At 40.1% G+C, this 14,544-nt stretch overlaps 1 protein-coding gene across 5 annotated transcripts in view; it reads right to left on the bottom strand.

The window, feature by feature from the left end:
• Window positions 1-307: 307 nt before the first annotated feature.
• The window catches only part of dipk1c (divergent protein kinase domain 1C), a 28,822-nt gene continuing 14,585 nt past the window's right edge, over window positions 308-14,544 (bottom strand). For 3 of the 5 annotated variants that reach the window (XM_078397830.1, XM_078397831.1, XM_078397833.1), the window contains 3 exons: window positions 13,721-14,416; window positions 9,828-9,992; window positions 308-2,358 (listed from right to left, as the gene is read on the bottom strand). In XM_078397830.1, coding sequence (XP_078253956.1) covers window positions 2,155-2,358; window positions 9,828-9,992; window positions 13,721-14,416 — 1,065 coding nt within the window. In that variant the 3' untranslated portion in view covers window positions 308-2,154. The other 2 variants (XM_078397832.1, XM_078397834.1) reach the window with 2 other exon arrangements.

Raw genomic sequence — 14,544 nt, 5'->3', positions numbered from 1 at the left:
CGTAGCCAGTTATGTGCTTGACAATTGATATATTACTGAAGAAATTGCTCCTAAAGTAACTTCTAGCGAAGCTGTTGTGGTCCAATTTTAACACAGATGTGGAAAATTACCAGAAAAAGCATACAGAATTCTAGATGACTTTATTTTTAGAGGGCCATAAAAATAGAGAGTGTTGGTGATGTATGTGCACATCATTGAAGATGACAGATTATTGAAAAAAAGCTTGTACACTCAGATGCATAGGCTACAAAGGCTATGAAGTTAAGCTAAGTTTGTATTAAAGCGTACATTGATATCAGCTAGACTATTTTATCTATGAAGAGTTGGGAGAGGGCAATGGGAAGGGTATAAATGATAGGTGCTGCTTTTGTCAGGGAATAGAGTTGTATGAATAGAAGCTGGATTTGCTCTCCCTAAAGCATAGATGATTGATACTGGTTGAGATTGAGGGATGACATGGTGGGGCAGTGGTAGAGTTACTGCCTTATAGCGCCAGAGACCAAGGATCGATCCTGACTATCTGTAGTGTACGGTGCTGTCTGAATGGAGTTAGTATGTTCTCCCCGTGACCTGCTTGTGATAATTTTCCCATTGGTGTTTATCCAGCATGTTAGATGAAAGTTGGACATCCTGATTTCTGACTTTAATACTATGTTGGTTCTCAATTTCATAATAAACTATCTTTCCATTCCATTCACAAGGCTTCTGCGAACCTCAGTGGTAGAGTTACCAGGATATTCCAACAATGAGGGAGAGATTGTGTATGAGGCTTGTTATAGGGGGGGGGGGGGTCATGGTCATGGTCATGAAACATGCTTTGTGATATACCAAATGATTGAATGGAGTAAATGTATCCTGTAACTGTAAACACCATATGACAAATGAAAGAGGAGAAAGAAAATATCATGCAGGATAAGTCACTGCCTGTTCTTGAAATCTGATCGTTTATTGAGAATAGTGCAACCCTACAAATTCCTTCGTTGCAGGGCACAATTCCTCCACGGTCTTCCTTAGTAAGTATTAGCGTTATCTTGGAATTCTCCAAGTTCGTGTACACATGCCAATCTCTAGCAAAATTAAGTACAGAGAGGCTAGGAAAGGGATGGTAATTCAAAAAAATCATATACACCTTGCCTTCAAAACAGCTCTTTGGAATTGAGCTAATGGGAAAACAGTCTTCACTAATATTCTACACATGTTATAGTCATAGAAATGTGTCCACCAGTGTTGTACTCCTGGCTATGGTTCTGGAACTACACATAAACCTAGAGGATTGAATTCATCCTGTCATGTTCCCTGATTCTCTTGATGTCTAGTCACAGTATCTGACCCCTCACTTCAGATCCTGCCTGTTCTGTGGTGCCAGGTCTGGCCTAGTTCCTGGCACCAGAGAATAGATTGCATCTGAAATTTTGGTCTCTCATCCCAGGTCCAGACTGCTCCATGGTGCCAGGGACTGTCAACTCCCTAAGACTGTACCCTAGGACATTCAAGCGTGACTGAACAGGTATCAGATTAGCCATAGGGACCTGGACTGGCTCTAGGTCAGTCTCAAAGGTTGGGCTTGGCATTGAGAGAGTGCTGAGGACACAGCAGGTGATGGGTGGAGTGGAGTGCTACCTCAGGACCTTAGCCACAACCTCCTCTACAGTGCTCCTCCAGTCACTATGCACTTCTAACAGTGCAATGACTATATTTGGCCAGAGTTCGAGCTAGGATGGGCCTCTCTACACTAAACCCACATCTTTTTTATTGGCTCCATTGAAATCCCATGTCAATATCACATGGAGAAGCCAACTGTCCTTTTCAATTTTGGAGAGCTATTCCATCCAGGATTAGGGCAACATGGCTCTTAAGATGTCTGCCTACAATATGCCTTCTACCAAAATGGTAGTGGATACAAAAAAATGGAGTAAGATCTGTTAAGAGGAGCGAGGCATTCTTTTTATGTCCTTCACATTCTCCTTTCCTGCATTGTCATTGGGCATGTTCCTGCAGTTTCAGTTAGAAGCACCAATATACAAAACTGTCATGATGGTCAGATCAGTAAAATGAATGCAAAGACTCTTGTGGAGATCTCTTGGATACCAAGATAAATGAATTATGTGAGGGAGGCTACTTTTTAACTGTTTTGGTATGTCAGCTGATTTTATTTCATTGTTCTCTCTGACCAGCCTTAAACAAATTGTACAGTTCAGAGAATGTGTCCTCTGTAGTCCTCTTGTCCCCACTCGGATGCTTGGAAAGCTCGGCACACCTCTGTACAGCTCTGTACAGCTGGGATTGCAGTGGATGGCGCACCCTGAGTTCATTCAGCTGTGGCGAGAATAAAGGACGGAATATTTTATCACAAATGACCTGTGGGAAACAAAATAAACCAATTAGTCAAGCTTAACCAAGTGTTTTGTGCTGATACACCCATTGCAGGAACAGGAAACCATTGGCAACACATTGTAATAAAATTCTAAAATTGTTGTGGGTTACAAGTACATTCAGCCCTTGCTAGTTCATTGTAGAGCAATTGATTCAGTACTCTTCATCTGTTCTTTTCCCACAGTCCTGAAAATTATTTCCCCATAGATCTGCAACTGTACCTGCTGAAATCCCCGAGTTTGTTTTCACCATCCTGATGGGCAGCGAGTTTCAATTGACAACCACTGTGCATCAGTGTTTCTTCACTCTTCTCCTCCCCTTTGTCCATCACTTTTCAACTGTTTCCCCAAGTTGATCAATGATATGTTTATTGAAACAATTTTTTTTAATCCATTCTATCCTAATCTATTATACTACATTGCTTCTATGGGAGTGGAGTTAAAATGGTCAGTAACCGGGAGGTCTGGGTGGACCGAGTGCAAGTCTTCATCAAAAGTCATCTAGTCTATACGGTCTCACCAATATAAATAACTTGCCTCCCCATTGTGGCAGCTATCCTGTCGCAGATTCTTGTCACCCTCTTCACTGTTTACTACATCACAAAACTTAGTACAAGTTCTGATAAAATGTCATTGGTCTGAAACTTCGACTTTGAGTCTCCATCCACAAATGTTTCCAGACATTGAAGGTGTTCACCTTTTTGTTTTTATTCCAGATTTCCAAATCTGCAGTCTTTCATTGTTCTATCTGGGACATATGACATTGTTTGACTCATGACTCTTTTGCTTTTGAATTATTGTTTAATCCATATCTGGCACTCTATGTGTTAATTTTGATATTTTACCTCAGATCCAAGCAATATATTTGAAAAACAATGACCCCAGTAGTGACCTTTGGGTACCAGGCTCCTGCCACTCTTCCGCAAATACTTTTATACAATAACATTGCCAAAATTCAAGACTGAAAAAAATTAATATTCCTGCGTTTCTTTGTCAGCAGTATCCAGCAGCTACCTCATGTACTAGGTGTTCTTCACACATAACCTTGCCATGATCTGGAGGATTAGGCATTTCAGTTGAACATCAATTGTTGTCCGTGCCAGACTTCAATGGTCCACCCCCAAGGCAGCCTTTAGATGATCACGGAGGCATGGAGCACAGATCATGCACTCAAGCGCATTAAATCAAGTCTGCAAACAATCGAGGAGCAAGCAAAATTGACCAAAACATATTTTGATCAGTGGAATAAGAGTTGGGCAGATGTTTTGATCAGTATATCGACCTCAGACTGGAATACATTAATCCATCTCTTATTGGGGATTTCAAAGCTGTGTATTTTTATGATAAAAGAAAATCATTTATTGTAGGTCTGGGGTCTGATATATGCTGACAGGGATGAAAGTAGGAGTTGTGAGAACACTGGAGTTATTAGGTATGCTCAGAAAACTTTAGACAGCATAAGTAGACAACAGATGTATGCACCCAATTGGTAGTTTTCTTCTCAGTCTATAATTAAATGAATAAATATGATTGATAGATATTTAAAATATTCTGATATAAATGTGCTGCATGATATTTAGTATGTAATGTATTATGTACACATTCATGACCATTAAAATATAGTAATTCATGACTTTCAATTCTATTGAATACCCCATGGTTTTTTTACTTAACAGTGAATTTCTATTATTCCTTCAATATTGTCAGCACTGAATTCAATGGTTCTATGTGTCGTCCATGTACAGTGATCCATAAATGTACTTAAGATTTCAATAATCAAGCTGATGAGAATTATCCATCAATTTCTAGATTCCCCCTTTGATCATGTAAAGTGTGCAGCTAGTCTCACCAAGCCATCCCTGCCCTAACTCCCAGCCACCAACATCAGGGCTACTACACCACCTTTTAATAATTATGGTTGACTGCTTAATTACAAGGAATGATTAATTTGGACTGTGGACCTGTCTGGTTCATACATCAGACTAAATTTGCCTTGGTTCCATGCTTCTTTCGCTCGACTTGTTAAATGCCCCAAAGGGATTCTGGTTTCCTCCTCCTCTAAGGGAAGATGTTTGGGAAACCACTGATCAGTAACGGTTTCAAAGAAATTCTGGAAATGGGTGCTTGGAAATCCTTGTGAAATATAGGCAAAACAAATCCAAGAAAAGAAATTAATAATGAAGGAGAATGATTGGATTTTGGGGGACAGAGAGGGGTGAGAGAGGTAAATAGCTATATATTAGACATACTGGAAATGTATGAAGATATAAATAAATCATCATCTAATACCTATTATTCTCCCAAAGAAAAGGTTTAACAATAATGTCAACAATTTACAGTGGACAGAGGGGCTGATTTGCCTTTTATTAAGAATGTTGCCAGACTTAACATTCTGTGGCAAATTTAAAAGACAACAATGCACAAGTCCAACAAGATCTTAATAGTAATCAAAACAACGCTGATTGTACAAAGCAAAAGAGCAGCAGAAATTTCCCAATAGGTTTTGGAGTTGTGGCCTACTTCTTAATCATCTAAATTTTCAGACTGATTTATACATTAATAATGGAGTGCACTATCAGCATACCTGATTTCTACAGCAAAATCCATTATATTCTTCTCAAGGCCAATGATGAAGCCATCTGCTTCTGTTTCAACTTACTGTTCATTAATAGCATAACACTACTAAGTGTAGATGCTGACTACATAGCATTCTAAAGAATTACAAATGCATACATTTGGGTTCCCCAACTTAGATCCTTACTGTTTAATATCAATTTTATGAGCTATGTAAAGTTCATGAGATTCATATTTTTTAATTCAGTTCTTTGAACATTATAATTATTCTATATTCATAATAATTTGCAAATTACAAACAGATGTGAGCTGGAATCATTTTCAGGAAACAAGGTAGTGTGTAGCATTCATCATAAATTTATTTCCCATCCTGTTCCACCAGACCAATATGTTACTTTGTATCCCATGCAAAACTAAATTATTTAAAAAAATACAATCATTAAAGAATCTTTTAAATTAAAGATGATAAAATATGGAAAGTTTCTTCAGGGAATATTCATTCATTCTTTTACAGTTAAAAGTTTCCATGAAATATTGAGTGAGAAAGCTTGACGCATACATAAAAGTACATTTTTGGATCTGACCTAATCTCTGGTGAATTGGTCTGGGCCATATTGGTTTCAGTCTCTGTGTGCACTAAAAACTAAGATTCATATTTCCCATTACTCACCAATGTCATCCAGAGAAAAATACACGATGTCTAATAAGCCCTGTAATAAGCCTGCATTTAGAGGTCATGGACATTGCTTGCTCTAAGCTGGCATCGATGATGGTCAGGAAGTGCCAATGAAGGCACAATGAACTGCAGATGCTGGAATCTTGAGCAAAACACAAATTGCAGGAAGAACTCAACAGGTCGAGTAGCATATGTGGAGGAAATGGAGTGCTGACGTTTCAGGTCAGGACCTTTATTCAGACTGTTTGTAGTAGGGGAGAGAATGCTGGCAAAGGAGTGGGGGTGAACAAAGCCTGGCAAGCGATTGATGGCTACAGGCTGGTGGGGGGGGGGTTGACTGGCTGGCAGATAGACAAAGATGTACCTTTATAAAGGACATGAGGAGGAACTTCTTTAGCCAGAGGGTGGTGAATCTGTGGAATTCATTGCTACAGATGGCTATGGAGGTCAAGTCTTTGGGTATTTTTAAAGTGAAGATTAAAACTTTCTTGATTAGTAAGGGTGTCAAAGCTTACGGAAAAGTGAAATATAAAGCCAGAGGAGGGATATAAGTGAAAGGTGGACAGGGAAACAGGAGCAGAACAGTGGGAGAAATGGGTGCACAGGGTGTGGAGGCACAGGAAAGAGAGAGAGAGGGAAGGTGCAAATGAACATGCAGGTGGATATATGTTGCAAAAGGGCAAGAATTGGATTCTTGAGGCTAAATGCTTAGTCCTGTACTGAGAAGGCTGGTACTTGCAGAGGATAAATGCTTAGTCCTGTACTGAGAAGGCTGGTACTTGCAGAGGATAGATGCATCTCAACAGGGCCAAGTCCAGTAATGTGAGAGCGTGGTTTGCTTGTGATATTGGAGAAGGTTTACATTAGGTTTGGTAAATGACCCTGGAAGATAGAGGAATGCGTTTGGAAAGCAGAGTGAAAAAGACTGGGGAGAAAGAAGCTATTTTATACATTTGTATGTATAAGGAAGTCTAAGGAAGAAAAGTGATGAACTGACGACATCGATAGGTGCATGGGAGTATGACATGATTACCTTCACAGGATCATGGCTTCATGATGTACAGTGGTAGTTGTAAATCCCAGGAGATAGATTTTCAGGTGAGATGAATGGGACATAAGTTAGGAGGCAATTTTATTTAAGGAAACAATTACAGCTGTGAGTTTGGTTGATATGCTAATAACACCCAGAAATGAACGTAATTGAGGAACAGGCAATACCAAATCAATAGGTCTTCCATCAAATTTGGCAAATGTGGATTGGCAACTGCTGCTTGAAGATGACCCTGTCCCAGAGCATTGGGAATCATTCAAAGAGGAAGTTGTATAGATTCAGAACAAATATGTGCCCAATAAAAGAAAAAGGAGTGCCTAGTTCTAGACCAATGGATGTTAAAGAACATCCTGGAAAGATTAAAGCAAAAAAGTGATGTTTGGACAGATAGTGACACCACAACATTGCACAAAGTCTGGAAAAGTGTAGAAACTGCAGGGTTGAAATACGAAGACCATCTTGAAGACAAAGAAAAAATGGCAGTTAACATCAATGAAAACCTTAAAATTTTACACACATTTGTAAAGGGAAGGAGAATTAGAGAGGGGAGGAGAGGTTCTATTTACGATCATGTGGCAACTTGCATGTGGAACTGGAAGATATGTGCAATGTTCTAAATGGATACCTTGCATCTGTCTTCACGGATGGAGTGAAATTGGCATTGACTGTAGGGAAGAAGTAATAAACACAGGGAGGTAGGATGTACTAATGGTTCTACATCTTCAAAAGGGGGATGACGTGCCAGCCCCAGATAAAATGTACCTCAGATTCTTATAGGAAGCAAGGTAGGAAATAGAGCAAGTTTTGACATCCATTTTCCAGTTTTCATTGGATAAGTGACAGAGTCCATTGTGGTACCATGGTCTAACAGAACAGAACAGAACAGAATGGAATAGAATAGAATAGAATAGAATAGAATAGAATAGAATAGAATAGAATAGAATAGCTGAAGATTAGTCAGTCTAAAATTAAGTGTGGGAAAATTGTTGGAAAAAATGGTTGGGTTGGAGGGCTGATTTAATTAGAGAGATACTGGTTTGTCAAGGACAAGTAGCATGGAATATGATGTGTTTGCATGATTTTCCTTTTTGAGGGATTACCAAGGACTATTAATGAGGGCAGAGCATTTGATGTGATATATATTGATTATAGCAAAGCCCTCGACAAAGACCTTTATACAGATTGATTCAGAAAGTAAATGTCTAGGGAATCGAAATAAAAGTAACAATTTGCATTAAAAGTGTCTTAGTGGCAAAAAGCACAGTATAATATGAGCTAATGATTACAGGTAATGCATTTCATAAGTAGTGCATTTTGAGTCATTGAATAACAGGTAATGAATATGTAGATGTCCAATACTGGTTGAATATACACAATAAATGGAAACATTGATGTACAGATGGACCTTTGGATGTAAGTTCATTGATCCCTGAAAATAGGATTTGGTACTGAAGATGGTGTTTAGCATGCTTGCCTTCATCTACAGAGGTTGTAAATATAAGAATTGGGACATCATTTTGCAACTGTATAAGACATTGTTCGCCCACACTTGGAGTATTGTATGTATTTCTGGTCACCATTCTAAAGAAAAGACATGGTTGAGTTCGAAAGTACGTAAGAGATTCACCAGGATGCAGTCTGGAATGGAGCATTTTTGTTATGAGGAAAGACTGGACAGACTGGTATTATGAGGGGAGATCTAATGGAGGCTTATAAAATCATGAGGGACATAGATAGGGTAGATAGATACTGTCTATTCCCAGGCTAGGGGAGTATAAAACCAAAGGACATAGGTTAAAGGTGAGAGGTAAACTACATAAAGGGAATCTTAGGGGCAAGTTTGTCACACATACAGTGGTGGACCCTTCTGAAGATGGGTCTGAAGCCGAAACATCACACATTCCTTCTCTGCAGAGATGCTGCCTGTCCCGTTGAATTACTCCAGCATTTTGTGTCTATCTTCAGTGTAAAACAGCATTTACAGTTCCTTCCTACACATGGATAGGAAAAATTTAGAGAGATATGAGGTGACACAGGCAAACAGAATTAGGGTAGACTTGTGACCAATATCAACAAGACGAGCCTGCTTCTGTGCTGTATGAATCTAAACCTTTCACATACTTCTTGAAGGAATCCAGAATTGGACACAATAGTCCAATTGTAGTTGAATTAGTACTTCATGAAAAATCAGCATATAAATTCCCTTTTATGCACTCTGTGCTCCTGTTTGTAAGTTCCAGGATCCCTTATTGGCTCAACATGCCTTGCCATTTTTGATAATGTATGCACATGTACAACTAAGCCCCTTTGTTTTGCATCCCCTTTGAAACTGTCTTTTAATCGAAATTGTCTCTCCTTATTCTGTCTGTCAAAATATATTACTTAACACTTTTAGTTGTTAAACTTGATTTGCCACTTCTCTGTTAATCGTGCGAGCCTATTCTTTAACAATCTTTTCTTATCTCCTTCATTGTGTCAGTCAATTGGCAGAAGGACTGAAAGTGAGTGGAGAAATAAAGCCTGGTATAATAAATGAGTTTGGTATTTCGACTGAGCATGCACCGGTCATAGGTCGCAAGGGCTAAGCATTCTCGCCGGCTGATCTGTTGCTGCCTGAGATGCTGCCTGTCCCGGTAAATTACTCCAGCATTTTGTGTCTACCGGAGTACAATTTAACCATAAATACACCTAATTAATATTTTTAAAGCAGTATTTTCTTACCTCTATGAAGCACAACTGGAAAATACGAATGAAACGCAGGTCTGTTTGCACGCAGCAGAACAGCCGGCAAGAATGCTTAGCCCTTGCGACCCATGACCGGCTCATGCTCAGTCGAAATACCAAACCTGCTATTGACACAGTAATTCTCACATTTATAAAGAGTCTGGCGAAGCTCTTGACAAGCCCTGTAACCTGCAGGGTAATGGGTCAAGAATTAAACAAAGCTCTCTTTTTGGCAGTAATGAGATACAGAGTTAGAAGTGAAGATAGGACAGGAGAACTAATGTGTTAAATGAGTTATTACTAGTGAGCACCAGTCATAGAGCACAAGCAATAAATGTCCTGTACAACATTACATCAGATGCATGAACATTAAAGTTAAAGTGTTGATGAATATACATTCATTTAACTCAGAGTGATGTTTTTAACTAACCTCCAGGTTGTTATTTGAACGCTCTGCTCTGCATCTTTGAGTCTTTAAATTACAATGAGAGAAACAGTCAAAAAAATTGCAGTCTTCGTCATTTGTACAATTTTGTTCAAGGATGTCACGCATTTTGGGTTCAAAAAACGCCATGTCTACATCTATTGCAACAACCTAAAACAGAAAAATGGAGGTCAGCTAATGTCTCCAAAATAACATCAATGGTATCTCACTGATGGGTTCTCTTTCAATCACTTTAACAAAATTAGTTTGCTTACATAAATCCCAAAAGGACATGCAATGTTATTAACAGTTATCAATTTAAAACTTCACGACATTCCAATTGTCTATTTTAATGGAAGTATTAAACCAATCCTGTAATTGTCAAGTCACCCATGCTTGTCTCTGATCAACACACCAGCTCAAGATTTACCTTTCATAGAATCCCGTGGTATCAGGCTCACTTGCTGCTCAACGGCAATGCCCTGGAGTCTGGCATTCCTGTGTAAATCATGGCATCAAAGCCCCTATCCATTTTGACAGTCAGCCAAGCTGCACAACCTAGCATAGCTTGCCACAAATATTTCATTCAAAATTTAAAAAAAATAAGCTATTTTTTAAATTAATAAAATTTTAAAAGACGGTAAAAATTAAGTATGCTTAAAATATATGTTCATATAATAAAAGAAAATGCAATAAGGAAAAATGATTTAAAAAGTCAATTAATTCAAACAAATCATTGCATTTTATCACCAGCTATTCCCACCAAGCCTACACAAGGGGCATTTTACAGTGGCTGATTAAACTACAATCAACCTACCTGCTTGTTTAGGGTTCAGGGGAAAGCAAAAGCATCGTGGGGAAAACCCTCACAGTTGCAGTGAGAATATGTAAACTCTCTGCTGACAGCACCTGACGTCAGGATTGAACCCAAGTCATTGAAGCTGTGAGGCAGCAATGCTACTTATTGCGCCACTGTACCACAATTTTCCTGAATCATATCAACCGTTGCACATATTTGGACATATTATCCAGTTTACATGATGCTAAATTACAATAAATTGACACTTCTCCACTGGACGGCATGAGGACTGCATGCTTGAAAAATGCCATCACCCGCTGACAATAATATTGCATAATCAGTGTTTCTGTAGGTAATCCACAGTGGCTGTCAGTTCCAGTTTCAGGGACAGTTTCTTTCTAGCAGTTATCAGGCAACTGAACGGTCCTCTCATCGGCTAGAGTCCAGTCCTGAACTCCCAATTACCTCATTGGAGATGCTCGAACTATCATTAATCAGACTTTATCTTGCACTAAATGTTGTACCCATTATCATTTATCTGGGCATTGTGGACAGCTTGATTTGGATAAAATGCCAAAACAAGTTTCCAGATTCACATTCAGTTCAACTTTTTATTTAAATCTATGTAACATATCCCCAGTTGAATTTGATTGTCAATATCTGCCCACAGCACTTTAGGAATGATGAGCCAGCTTTGGAAAGGGGAAAGAAAAGATTTGCTTAAATAGTTTAAGGAAAAGGAATTAGTTCCATGGACTGAGAGGAGAAGCTGGTTTATTCTCTTCGTAACAGTGAAGCCATAAAGGAGATACGATTAAGATGTCAATAGTCATGAAGAGGAAAGTCTTAAACCTCTTAAATTATGAAAAGCTGCCTCTAATGGTGGCAATATGGTGTGCATGTATTTTAATAACAACTGCAAAAAAGGGTAAAACAACTTGCGTCCAGCAAATCGTTAACACCATTCAGGCATGATCCGATCTATCTAATTTACTTCTGAAATCTACCTTTGCATTTGTTCCTATTGACCTCTCATAATGTATTAATTATAAGCTGTTTATTTATTGGTATTAGCTTATTATTGTTAGGTAAACCTAGATACAGTTAAAAAAAAGTTTTGCTTTGCATGCTATCCAGGCAAATATCATACATGAGTCCATCAGGTGGTGGAAAAATAAACACAATGCAGAATGCAGAAATGTTACAGCTACAAAGGAAGTGCAGATAAACTGCAAGGGTCATAATAAAGTAGATTGGAAGATCAGTAGATTATGAAGTTATTTGTGAATCTTGTCACACAAGACGGTGAATCTTTGGGATTCTCTGTCTTGGAAGATAGTGCAGACTAGATCACTGTATATGGTGAGAGAGTGCATGGACTGTGCCAGTTATTTAATGGGCCTTTCTCTTCTTTTGCGGGGTGAAAAATCGATCATCTGCATTTCTGTCTGACCTGAGAATAGACTGTGTGAGTGGTTCTCATGCTGCACAATAATATCATGCAAGCCATGCCCAACATGTCCACAACAGACCTCCTCTCAGTTCAGGCTGAGCAATTGATGTGCCATCACCCCAACAATTTTCTCAATCTGTCCCATTGCAATACTGCACCTCAACATTGCTCTACCATGGAGAAGGACACAAAGTGCTGGAGTAACTCAGTGGGTCAGACAGCATCCCTGGGGAACATGAATAGGTGACATTTCTGGTTGAAACTCTCCCTCAGACTGATTGGAGAGGGAGGGAAGAAAGCTGGGAGACAGGAGGGGCAGGACAAAGTGGCAGGTAATAGGTGAACACAGGTGGGGAGGGTTTTTGATGGCAACATGGTTGGACAAAGGCCATCGATGACAAAAAACAGAAGGTGTGAGACAAAAGGATTGAAGAGTTGCGAATGTGAAGCCAGAGGAAGGAATGTAAGTGGAGGGGAAGGGAAGAGAAATAGGTGCAGGTCCAGATGGGGCCCAGGGGAGGGAGGGAGTAACAGGTGGGGAGGGTGGTGTAGAAGAGAAAGGGGAAGGAAGAAAGGGGGTGCGTTGTTAGAGATTACCTAAAATTGGAGAATTCAATGTTCATACCATTGGGTTATAAGCTACCCAAGCAGAATATGAGGTGCTGTTCCTCCAGTTTGTGTGCGGCCTCACTCTGGCAATCCAGGAGGCTCAGACAGAAAGATCAGTATGGAAATGGGAAGGGGAGTTAAAAAGTTTAGCAATCTGGAGGTCTAGTAGGCCTTGGCAGCTCGAGTGCAAATGTTCGGTGAAGCAGTCGCTGAGTCTATGCTTGGTCTCACTGATGTACAGGGGGATCAGGGGGCATCCAGTGTGCCCGATGTGGCCTCCTGTACATCAGTGAGGCCGAGCATAGACTCAGCAACCGTTTTGCTGAACACTTGCAAGATTGTTTGTAGGAGGAACCCCAGTGCATGGAGGATGAGCGATGGCTGTGGGAGGCAAGGGGACGGCGTGTTCATGGGTCGAGATGTCGGCGGAGTGGGCTGCTGGAGGCCCTACAGCAGCTGAGGGATTGTGGAGATCAGGTATCACTGGAGCCTTAAAAGAGCCCAAGCACGTGGATTGGGTGTGGCTTCAGCAAGGAGCAGCGGAGCCACAGTGGAGGACAGTGAAAGCATCACTAGGCCTGGCCAACCCTTGCAACACCGATCCAGTGCCGCCGCCAGGACAATGGACCACCCTGCCAAGATTAGACTTTATATATTTTTTTAATTAAAATTTGAAAGTCATAAGATGGGCGGTGCAAACATGATGACTCTTCGTGTACTGCCTTAGTGAAGTCTTCCATTCTCACACTGCAATTGTTGCACTTTTACACGTAGTTATGCTTGTGCTTATATATAGTATGACCTCACCAAATTGTATGCAAAACAAAGAATTTCACTGTATCTCAGTACATGTGAGAATAACATATCACCATTGAAACCCATTACATCGAATGGAGGATTAACTTGGAGTATTATACACCACATGAAAATGATAACTGTGCCCCTTGAATTCATAACATTTTAAATGCATTTATGAACAGGGGTAACATGAACCTATACTTTCAAAGTTGCCAATCTCATCCCATGCGCACAATTTACCGTTAGATCAGCCCTGATAGCAAAGTTCTCCGGCTTGATGTCGCAGAGGTGAAGCTGGTGGGAAAAGTCATTCTCAAAGTGCCTAGCTAGATCAAGGAAGCTAAGTGCAATGCTATTAGTCGCCTGCCACAATGCCTTGCTGCTGCTGCCGTGCCAGGAGTGGGGGCTCAGCTCCTCCAGGGAGAAAAGGTTGTGATGCCAAGCATGACCGGCTGTAAGGTACTCGACAGCATAGAAATGTCCACAGGAGCCCATCATTTTGAGAACATGTTTACTGAGATCCTGCAGTAACTGGAAGAATACGTATTCCTCTTGCTGCAGCAGGGACCACATACTGGCTAGCTCTGCCCTTGAGAATGAGCCCCTTCTGTCTTTTAAGTGCTTGGTCCATAGTTGTGGTACTGTAACATTCTTCACTTCCAGACCCAAGGAGTGTTTGATTTCCAGTGCAGTAAAGACCAAGATGTCAATTTCTGGAATGGACCTGCTTTCTTGTTCATCCAGGAGGTACGGGCTGTCGTAGCTTAAGAAATCTTCTAGCTTGGATTTCAGAATTATAGGTTGTCCATTCCAATCAGCCTGTATAACTTTTTTCCCTTTATCGTAGTAGAGGCATCGTTTATACACCATTGTCTGTGTGACACACAAATCCTTGCACAGGTCTCCTGTCAGTAATCCCTGCTGGTAACCAAGGCACTGTAACAGATGTAGAAACCAAAATCAGTTCTGCTACAGTCTACTGAAGCAAAGGACACCAAAATATGAAAATTCAATGTGAATTTAAAGCTAAATTAAACATAGAAGATTTATGAATTAATAATCTG

Source organism: Rhinoraja longicauda, chromosome 4 (genome assembly GCF_053455715.1).
Source record: "Rhinoraja longicauda isolate Sanriku21f chromosome 4, sRhiLon1.1, whole genome shotgun sequence".
NCBI lineage: Eukaryota > Metazoa > Chordata > Chondrichthyes > Rajiformes > Arhynchobatidae > Rhinoraja > Rhinoraja longicauda.
This window is presented reverse-complemented; position numbering and strand designations above follow the sequence as displayed.